An 11549-nucleotide genomic window follows, 5' to 3' on the forward strand; every position below is an offset into this window, starting at 1 on the left:
CACTAAAACTGCTAGCAGGAGGTGTTCAGAACCTCAAAAATACCCAGTAGCCTAACTGCACAATCACCTGTAGCACTCTCTCCAGAAACAAACTTCATTTTTATACTACTTTCAATCTGCAAAGTGACATTTCAGTTTAAAGGAACCTATGGTCAACAAGTTTAGGCTGCTTATTTCAAAGCTGATTATAAGCATTTCTAACTATATATTGCCTAGCATCTATGAAACTTAGAAAGAAACACTTCAACAAATATATTGCATTACAATGTTGTACCAGTGTTATACAGATAAGGGTTTTGGTTGGGATAGAGTTAATTTTCTTCCTAGTAGCTGGTGCAGTGCTGTGTTTTGGCATTAGTCTGAGAACAATGGTGGTAACACAGGGATGTTTTAGTTGTTGCTCAGTAGCACTTACCCTGATGAAGGACTTTTCAGTTTCTCATGCTCTGCCAGTGAGGAGGAGCACAAGAAGTCGGGAGGAAGCAGAGACAGGACACCTGACCCAAACTAGCCAAAGGGGCATTCCATACCACAGCACATCATGCCCAGTATATAAACTGGTGGAAGTTGACAGTGGGTGTGGAGGTTATCACTGCTCAAGATAGCCTGGGTATCAGTCAGCAGGTGGTGAGCATCACTCGTGTTTTCTGAACTTTCATTTTTTTCTTATTCCCTATTATTATATTAATATTACTGATATTATAATTTCAAAATATTGATTTCAGTTATTATTCTGTTCTACTTGATTTCAGTTATTAAACTGCTCTTGCCTCAACCCTAAGGTTGTACCTCCTTCCGATTCTCCTTGCCATCCCACCCAGCATGGGACAGGGAAGGATGGGAAGTGAGAAGGCAGCTGTGTGGTACTTTGTTACTAGCTACACTTAATTATGACAGCTAAGTAACAAATTTTTTCTCTCCCCACTCCCCCTCCCTTCTTTTTCCTTCTCCTAAATGCACAGATTAAGAGTTACAAGTTGTAAGTTATGGAACCTTATGACTTGAGCAGTGAACAAATGAATTCACATGATGGTTCACTATTCCGGACAAAGGGGATAGAGCCCTGATTTTTTGTGTTTGCTTGTTGTGTTTCTTAACAAGCTCGTAAAACAATACTTAAATCAGAGAGTATGCTGTCCTGTAAATTTCAGACATGCAAATGGACTGTGGCAGCTGCTCAATAGATAACATATTTGCAGATTAAAATACTAAACTCTTTAACTACAAGGCAAAAAAACAGTGTTGAACTCTCCGTGTATCTTGCAGGGTGGGATTCTGACTTCACAGCACAAAAAGTAATTCTCAGTTTGGTTGAAATGGTTTTGAATAAGCAGTATCCTCTGAAAATCATTTCAAACCCATCCAGTTGCTGACAGACATTAGGAATCTAATTAGCAAATTAAGCAACTGGGGGGAAGGAGAGGCGGTTCATTAAATTTTATGAAGTCATTAAACTGAGCATACTGGCATGGCTGTGACAGTCTACTTTACTTTGGGTTTAGTCTACAATTTAGTATTAGTGGTCATAAAAACTTGCATTATTTTCATTTGTAACAAAAAATGTTATGACTATGGAAATAATGCGTCTATGTTAAGCAGCGGACTGGAATTAGTCTCAAATATGCCTTCTGCTCTAAAGAGGAAAAGAAGAAGAAAATTACTTGCTCAAGGAAATTCAGGTTACTGTTGAATACAAATGTGTTTACTATTTGATAAAAAAAAACTGATTTGGGACGTGGGGGGAAAAAAGAAAAAAGAAAAAAGGGAAAAAAGTTGTAACAAAATCCAAACCAGAACACTATGAAAGCCTTCACAAATACTGTGGTTTGCCAGCTGCATGCTGTAGACAAATTTACCTACTGCTAGTTCTTGCTGATTATTAGTGTCACACATTTAGAAAGCTTTCCACACTCCAGATTGTCCAGCCTTCGAAACTACTACAACCAATGACATCAGGAGAATTAGAAGCAGATGGAGAATTACAAGGCTCACTGGTTTGACACAGAAATCCGAAAGAGGGAGCATAAAACAATTTTATTTCTTCTTCCTGTTCACTCATGGGAATAAGATCTTTTGGGTTTTTGTTTATAAAGTAAACCTCTTTTCACTGCAGCTGACACTACACTCATTCCAAAAGACAATGATCCCAACAAAATCAATCAAGCTGCTTCTCTGTATTCTGTGCATGTAGTATTTACAAAATACAAACAAGCACAGTAATACCACTGATTTAAAACCAACTCAAGTTATCTCTAGCTAGTCTACAGCTACTTCTGTATTCTGAAAAAACGCATTAAGAAAGGCTTCATGTATTTCTGCATGTCCTTCGTATTTCCAAGATTAGCGGTTTGTTTTAGAATCACAGTACTGGGGCTCACTAATACCATCTGCACTAAGTTAAAACACAAAATCATGGAACTGCAGAAATACAAACATCTATGTTTTTTAAATACTTATTTCAGAAGAGGATGTGACAAAAAGCAAATTGACATTTCTCTCCTACTTCATACTGCATCATATTTTTTTTTTTAATAAGTAAATGCTAAACTAACAATACCACTTGACTGCACTGTTTTTACTGTCTCGACTACAATTCTTCTCTAAGCAGAAAGTCTGTGCGCTTTGTAATGTGTGTGTATCTGTGGTGCTTTGTAATAGCAAATGGGTAAGCAAACATTCTTAGGTTCCGGTTTTCCATAGTCAAAGCTTAAAACTGACCTCAAAGCTTACTTTCATATTCACAGACACAAAACAAATCAAAACCAAGTGAAGCACATCACAGGGCTATTGCTGCAGCACAAAAATCGCCAGATCATCTAGTACAGACACAGGGACTACATGCACCCACAGTTCTGGTACAGACAACTTAAAACCAAGAACTACCAAGACCTTTCTACAGCTCCTATTCTAAAGGCATATTTAAATTAAATTTGGACATTGAAATTGCTCAACACTAGAATTATTCCAAACAACAAACCAAAAAACCTATTTACACATTGTCTGGAACTCTCCTGCTGTCAAACAAAACAAAAAACGTAAGACAAAACTCCAACGCTTCTCAGCTCCCAGGACTTACAATAAAAAACTCAAACTTCTTTGTTATGCTAAACCCAACATTACATTGTGTTTCCGTTTCTAAAAAACAACTGAAGATCCTAAATAAGGCAGATATTTACAACTCTTTTCTTATGAGACTACATTTAGATTAGATACTAGGAAGAAATTCTTCACTATGAAAGTGGCGAGGCCCTAGCACAAGTTGCCCAGAGAAGCCGTGTACACCCCATCCCTGGCAGTGTTCAAAGGCCAGGTAGGACGGGGCTTTGAACAACTTGGTCTAGTGGAAGGTGTCCCTGCCTGTGGCAGGTGGATTGGAATTAGATGATCTTTAAGGTCCCTTCCAACCCAAATGATTCTATGACTTTATGAGATACAAGAACTGTTACTTATTAGTATGTATTTTAAGTTGGACAGGAAGATACAGATTTTTGGAAGGAGGGGAAAAACTTGAGTGTTCACACTGACTGGAAAGAAACAGTGTATTGATAAAACAACTCTTCCCACTGTTAAAAACGCCAGTGATCAGCATAGAAGGTTAAAAAAGAGTGATTTCACATAGACAGCACTGTTGCTGAACATCCCTATTTTGAAGACAAACTGTTAAAAAGAAAAACCAAACCCTGGGCAACAATTTTACAGATATTTGATACAATCCTGAAATGCGATGCACATCTAACCTCCTACTGCTATAGGTCAGACTCTCTTCAGGTGGTTGTCTTGCTTCAGCACAACTGAAAGGTTTCAAACATTCATTCATAAGGATGAGCGCAGAAAACATGCAATACTCACTTCACCATGCTTTGCCCCAGCCACATTCTACACTTGCCAGGTTTCTACACCAATCGAAAGTTCATTGTCTGAATACGGTTCAGAAAATGACCAGCATTTGCTTATGAAAAGTCTACACTGGAGATTCAAGACTTACCATGGTGTATGATTATTAGATAGAACATTAGCGTATGACTTGGTATCATGTCTGTACTTCCCTGAAGTCCTTCTGCAGATGTATGGGCTGCTTACTTAGGCCAAATCTCAGTATACCTGCTCTGTCATGCAATGCAAGACATGCGTGAACCAACATTACAGCCGAATCTGAAGAAGTGATAGGAAACTGAACTCTAGACAGCTACCCAACCTCACAAGACCCCTACTATAGCTGGTACTGCTGAAGTAACTCATCTTCAGTACCTGAGTAGATGGAGATGTTTCCTAGTCTGAGCACTCAAAAAGTTATCTTCAGCACCTGGTTTAGCCACATGTCTTCCTTTTACATATTAAGCAGTTGTTCTAGCACATCAAAGTAAGCAACTTCAGCCTAATTCTCAGAATTTAACTCAGCTCCTCATTATGAAAGTAAGTTGTCAACAAACTTTCCCTGTATCCTTATTGTTGTGACACATTCCTATTAATGGACACACTTAGACATACCCATAGTTTGTTATCTGACCATTCTCACAAGATACAAGATTGGCACAGCTACCAAATATGAAAGTTATTGACAAAAATGAATACTGTCCATTGCAGTATGTGCACTGCAAGATTTGAAATACATTTTCTAATGGATAAAATGCTAAGAAAGTCAAAACCCAAACAATTTAAGAGAATGGAGAAAAGGCATACATGCTAATTCATTTACAAAGCAAGTCACTGTGTTGCATTTCTTATCTGAATAAATTTCAAGATTCTCTTTATTCTCCCAAACCATTAATTCATTCTGTCAAACTGAAAAAATTATCTGCTGTTTCAGAAAGGTCTACTTGTATTACTCAGAAGGTTCACTGGACTATACCTTTTTACCATGTTCTAGGTTGGGAATTCAATTTCATGTCCTGGATACTGATGACACACTGTTGTCTTAGAAACACCTAGTAAAGAACTAACCCCTGAAATTTAAACAAAATCAAAAATTCTTAAGAACACACCTTCAAGTTTCACTTCACAGAATTATCTTTAAAAGTATTAAAAACATACTTAATAAACAAAACAATTATTACAATATTTTCTCATATTCTTTACATTTCTGTAAGAATATTCAAATTCTTTACATCACACTTCCATCACCAGAATCTCCCAACCCTACAACAGACCATCAGAATTTCTTCTGGGAAAGGAGGAAAACAACTATGTATGTACAACAACCAAAAAAGCCATACTTCATTGATATCTGGTCTCACAGCAATCCTCGTTCTATACTGTTTTAGTATGATAAATTCACAATGAAGAAATATCAAGACTATTATCACTGGACTATGTCATGAGATTGCAAAAATACCTAGAAATATCAGAAAATTCCCAGGGAAAGCACCACTGATTCAAGTGTCTTCCAGCCAAATAATTCTCACCTTTGGCCCATGAGATGATTTCTTCTTCGCTTCAGAAAAAGACAGGGAGTTGCTGGGAAGGTTGGGGAGATGGAGGCTCTGTCCTGAAGAGAACGATGTGCCATCTGACATTACCATGATCTGTTGTAAGAAGGAAAGCACGTCAAATGTTAGCAGAGACAGGGAGAGTCTTAACTGCCTAAAAATGAGCAAATAGCATTGGTAGGAGAATAAAACTTCTCCAGCAAACAGTATCCATGTATTAATGTAACCACACTGCCATCCTCTATAATGAGCAAATCATATCCTTCAATTTCCATGCAAATACAAGGCAAGCCCCTCATAAAATAGAATAACTTGTTCTATTCCTTATATGCCATGGCACCTGGGTCCTCATCACACTTTCTCTCAAGCTCAGTACACTTGGAAGTTTATCCTACCTGCACTAAATGGTTCCGCAGACTGTGGACATCCCATAAATACGTATGTGCAGTAGTCTTCACTTTCTACTAAAGCAAAGTGAAGGAAAACTGTAATGGGTACAGGTGGTAAGGTTAGGGTGGCAGCGGCAGCCTCCATGAGGAGGGGCCAGCAAGTCCCTCATGCCAGACACAGCTGGCTGCCCCACATCGACCACAGGACATGGCTGAGCCCCTCAGGCAAGATGGTCATGCCTCACGGAAAATAGGTGTAAGGGTAAAACACCACACAGGCAGAGGAGATGTGAGAAGCTGCAGTGTGAACACCAAGAATAAGGGGAAGAGGTATCTGGGTGCTGACAAAGGTATTTCCCTGCAGCCCATGGAAAGTCATGCTGGAGCAGGGGGAAAGTGTGAGGAGGAGAAGAGGCAGAGAGAAGCTGTTACAGATTGAATGCAAAAACCCCATTGTCCATCCCTCTGTACTGCTCAGGGCAGTGAGATAGAGAAGTGCTGAACAAAGGGGTGAGGCTGAGCACAGGAAGGTGGTGCTGAGGAGCAGTGGTGTTTTCTATTTTGTTTCACCTTACCCAAATCTATTTTAACCTGCAACAAAATTAAATAATTTTTCCCCAAGTTGAGTCTGTTCTGCATATGACAGTAACTGGTGAGCCATCTCCTCCTGGTGAGCTTTCCCCTCCTACATTCACTCTTGCCCTGTTGAGGAGGCAGAGTGACCAAGTGCCTGGGTGGGAGTTCATCACATAGACAAGGTTAACCTACCATAAAAATACACTGTAAGAACAGCACAAGGTTTTACTGTGAAAGCAGTACAGCTCTATCTTCAACTTCTAACTTCAAGATTCTGCCTTATCTGGCGTACAGCAAACTGGATGGCTGGTGAGCAAGCAGCATTTCTGCTATGACAAGGCTCTAGCTCCCTTTCTTGAATTTAAAGACTCTTTTGTGCAAACAGATCATTTCCACAGTGAAGTTCACTGTCACAAAGTAGTTACCAGGGATGTAAAGATTATGCCTTCCATCTGACAGAAGCTCCAATTATCTCCTGTCTTCCAGTGCTGCTGTGCCTGGATTTTACTACTTCCTAGCACAGCTATTAATTCACCTATCGTTTCAAAACCCAAAATGCCAGATACAGCTTACCTGCTGTCTGACAAGCCCTGCAAAGCTGGCAAGAAGTTGCAAAGCTCTGCACCTGCAAGGAAACATCTCTCTCTTTCCACCCGTTCCCACACATAACATCAAACCTGGTTTAGTGGATGCCCTGCCTGTGTGGTCACCCTTCTCTCTTCACGTGGCGAAAACAGTCTCTGATATCAGGGATGGAGAGAGACTGCCCCATCCCATGCCTCATGCACATTACATTAGGAGGATAGGAACAGCAGAATTAGGACATCTGAGGCCTGGCAGACTTGGTAAATCCAGTTCCATTCAGTGAGAAAATAAGACAACAAAATCTGGACAGTCTAAACTGCGAGCCCTAAAAGTATCAAATGTATTGAATTCTGCAGCCTGTTATTTCATTTTAAACCCTATGAACAGTAGCAACTGTGGATTCAAAATTTTAGTATGATTAATGTATGCAGTAAGAAAGAACTTCATTTCAAACTGCAGACTTCGCTGTCTGTAAAGATGACAAAAGACCAGGAAAACCTCATGTAAATGTAATTTTTTGGCATCTATGGTAAAAATCACACCTCCATCTGCCAAACTTGTCTGTCAGAAAAATGAGATGGTCCTCATTAAAGTACCCTTTATGAAAGAAAAAAAAAATTAAAAAAATCACTAAATCACATGCCTCCTCCCTCTCACAGAATAACGTTAATACTAGCATTCAGTAACTCTTCAGAAACTCTTCCAAAACATTTGTTTTCTTTGCCATGACTATCTATATAGAAAGCCCCTGCATTAGAAACACTTTATAGCATTGAGACGCATTTCCTTTTTGGCTAAATTTAGGAAAGAGACAGCTATACATCCAGTTTAAGTTTACTGAAAGAGCTTACCTGACAGAAATATAGCAACTTCTCCAGTGGGTAACTGCCCACTCCCATTAGTCAAAGATACAAACACACAGCCCGGGGGATGCACTTCAACCACATTCCAGAGCGAGTCCCCACTTTTACATCACAGTCGCAGCATTTACTGCTTAAAGTGTCTGTGTGAATGTCTATGTGCATGGCTATACTAAGACAAGGCTACACAGAATAATGAAAGGTGGGAACCAGCAAGCTGTTTATTCTGCAGCAGGACTGCATGCTCACCAGAAGCACAGCAAGAGCTCTCCAGTCCAGCCATGCTATATGCACTGCTTTTTTTACTCGTTTCCTCCTTTCTGCACTGCAAGGCTCCAACTAGCTTAGAGCTGCAAAGAGCACATGCCCATCGGTGCAGGACACTGTCAGAGCCCATGCTGAAGTAAGGCACCCAAGAGCACCCGCAGATTGTACTTGTCTTCTCCCACAAGGAATCACTTCAGTGCTATGGAATGAAAAATTGCCATGTACTTAACTTACGTAGTTCCATACACTGCTGAACAAAGGAAGGGATAAGTGAACAACAATTGTGCACTACCAATTATCTTAATGTAATTGGGAACCCTTTACTACTATCTCTTTTCCAGTAATTTGGGAATTATGAAATTACAATACATGTATGTACACCTACTGATTTAGAAGTCTCCTTATAAAAAATTGTCCTGTCAAAGATAACATTTATCTACCCACATGTTTGGCAGCTTAGAGCACTCAGGTACCCAACAAGAACCATGCACTTTCAAAACACAAAGCTTTGCTCTTAAGATCCCAGTAGAGAAAGCATGAGGAACAGCCTCAACAAGTTCCATGGTCTTCCTTTCCTGCAAATTTCTACAAATGCACATCACACTATCCCTGATGCATAGGAGTCACAGAACTACCACCCCACATATATACTTACACAGTCTGAAACTGCACAAGCTGTCACAGTGCTCCAGATAAACACAATCTCGTTATTAAGGCACATTAGAGATTCTGAGGGTAATGAACCACTACAAAAAAAAGCTGTTGTCTGTCTCCTACTGTCTCATTTTTCTGAATGAAAGGAGGCCATCAAAGCTGGAATAATCTTGCCTCAAACAGATCCACAACAAGTTATCTGTTGTAGTTTCGTTTCCTGAGCTAGTAATCTAAGAACACTTTCATACAAGAGAACAGATTGGTGAGCTTCCCCACAATATGCTGCAGAAAAATTTCAAAGGGTACTTTCAGTACGAGATATGAAATATCTATTAGAATTCTGGGAAAAATGAACCATTTCTACAATGTTTCTGCAGATAAAACACTCATCTGCTCTGCAGATGAATTATATTCATCATGCATCCCTGTGTGGTCCTGGGCTGCCGCACCCCACAACATTTTACAGTGAAGAACGAGTTCATTCACCACTGAAAGCACCAAGAGTAACAAAAAATCCAGTAGTCCTGAACAACTATTATTCCTATTTAAACAAAACTAAAAACAAAAAAAAAAAAAAATCAAACAAACAAAAAAAAAACCCCACACAAGGAAATAGAAAGCATTTTAGAATTCTTTTAAGTTATTTTCTTGAAAGTAAAGTAATATATAGTTCAAGAAAATGCAATTACTTCATTATGAAAAGCACAAGATTAAAGATAATCCCTTTCCTAGAGCGGCATTATAACCAAGGCTGGCTCTGGGTAGAAGCCAACTATTCAAACTGACACAGAGGAATTGTAAGGAAAGAGGTAGGATAGAGGGGGGAAAAAAAAAAAAAAAAAGGGAAATCCCTGTGATTTCATCTTTGTTACATGATTAGAGATGTAACTTTTAGAACAGGCATTATGCAGGAATCTCAAGTAACCGAAAAGGCATTTCTCAACTGTTAAACAATAAAAACAAGTATTTGGGGAAAAAAAACCAAAAAACCAAAAAAACAAAACCCCACAAAAACCCAACCCAAACAACAAAAAAAACACCACCAAACAAAAAACCCTCAAACAACAGAATGCAATGGGTTTGGCAAAGCCTGTATTTTTACACTGGTATATTTCTTAACACTTGCACCCCTCTCAGAATGATTCTCTCTCCACTCATTAGTAGATCAACTGTGTTCAAGGCAAGAGTTGCTTTGCTACAGAAGCTGCTTGTATTTCCAAGCTAATTCCACAGAAAGCAGAGAAGAGACACCTCTTGCTAAAAAGAATAATTACTACTTTAAAAGTGAACTATTCCTTGCATTCTTTAAATCTGAAAACTCCAGTTTATCATAAATAGCCATGTGCACTTGTAATTATGTTATGAGTGTTACTATTTTTGTCTGCAGAGATAACTGCTTTCTTTAAGGGCATTTATAAGGCTCTTCCTTTTATGAAAGAAAACTCATCTGCTAAATGCTGTCTCTGTACTCCTGGATTAAACAAATAACTATGGGTCTCCTTCCAAAAAGGTGGAACTATTAACACAGTACAAACATTTTTATTTATATATTTGCAGCTATGGACTGAAATTATTTTCACTATTCTTTTTCTGGCAAGAATCAAAATTAAGTTATTCATAATATCATATTCAAAAAGTGGTGCCTGAGCAAGTCTGTGTTTCAAGAATTAAAATTCAATTTAACTGTTAGGTTGCTAATATCAGCATCTTCCAAATTAATTTATTTCTACTTTCTCAATAAGCTGATTAGGTGTAATTTTCAGGGTTTTAATTCTATTTTTTTTCTTGAAATTGAAAAACATGCAAGCCAAAAAAGCAATAAACCCAGCACTACTGATTTATATATGGTTTTACTGGGATTCAACATTCAAAATCTACTTCAAAGTTGAAGATTATTTTTAATGACTAGAATTTCCCAGTGTTATCCCTCTTGCCTTAACCATATACAGGAAACACAGCGCTGCCTGTTTTTCCTCAGGCTCTTTCACTTTCAGAGGCTGAAAGTAATCAGGGAAGGTAATAAACAAATCTAGGAAAGAATGACCACATAAGAATCAATGCTTACTGGTGTTTAACTGATGAAAACTTCAATCCTAATCATGCACATTTTCATACTGCGTCTAGAGGACGAGTTCTGCAGGAGACTACATGTACATAGCCCTGTCACTACAAGTTAGCTTGACAATTTACTTGGTAAAAAATGGAATAACCAAAAGTCAACATTTGCATACAGACTGTCTTTAGGGATTTTGAGCCATAGACTGGATTATGCTATACACTGCTAATTCACATGAGTCATATCTGTATACGTTAGTTTCACATCATTAGTACTACGCTGTGTAAACAGTGCAAAAAATTCTCAGTGGCATGATTTCCACAGCAAACTATTCTAAAAGATATGCCATTTATAATATATATGCAAAGAAATGGAACATAAACAATTACACTGAATAGTTTGATTGAATTTGCCCAGCATGCTCTTGAAAATATTTTATTTCCTCTGTAAAGATTTACTTTTACATTTATGACAACAGGGTCAACTGAAAGTAGGTAAATGGTAGAGATGGGACTTGAGAGTAACTAAAGATCTTCAAGGAGTGAAGGGAACTTCAGTGTAGAAAATGTATTTCTGAAAGTAGAAAATGCTGACAATCAACTTTGCAAATTGCACAGGGCCTTTGTAAGTTAGAACCGAAGGTTCCTACTTACTTTCGTGACTACAGAAATACAATCTCTGAACCTAAAACAAATTCTTCTTCTTGTAATGTCTTAATGAATAATTCTCAGATCGG

General features: G+C 38.4%; 1 protein-coding gene across 1 annotated transcript in view; it reads right to left on the reverse strand.

Annotated features, from left to right (window-relative positions):
• The window catches only part of MLLT3 (myeloid/lymphoid or mixed-lineage leukemia (trithorax homolog, Drosophila); translocated to, 3), a gene marked incomplete at its 5' end in the record, with an annotated part of 49618 nt that overhangs the window by 31149 nt on the left and 6920 nt on the right, over window positions 1-11549 (reverse strand). The window contains one exon of the mRNA XM_010016768.1: window positions 5403-5522. Within this exon, the coding sequence (XP_010015070.1) occupies window positions 5403-5522 (120 nt within the window). The remainder of the gene's footprint in view (window positions 1-5402; window positions 5523-11549) is intronic.

Source organism: Nestor notabilis, unplaced genomic scaffold, assembly GCF_000696875.1.
Source record: "Nestor notabilis isolate BGI_N333 unplaced genomic scaffold, ASM69687v1 scaffold6116, whole genome shotgun sequence".
Taxonomy (NCBI): Eukaryota; Metazoa; Chordata; class Aves; order Psittaciformes; family Psittacidae; genus Nestor; species Nestor notabilis.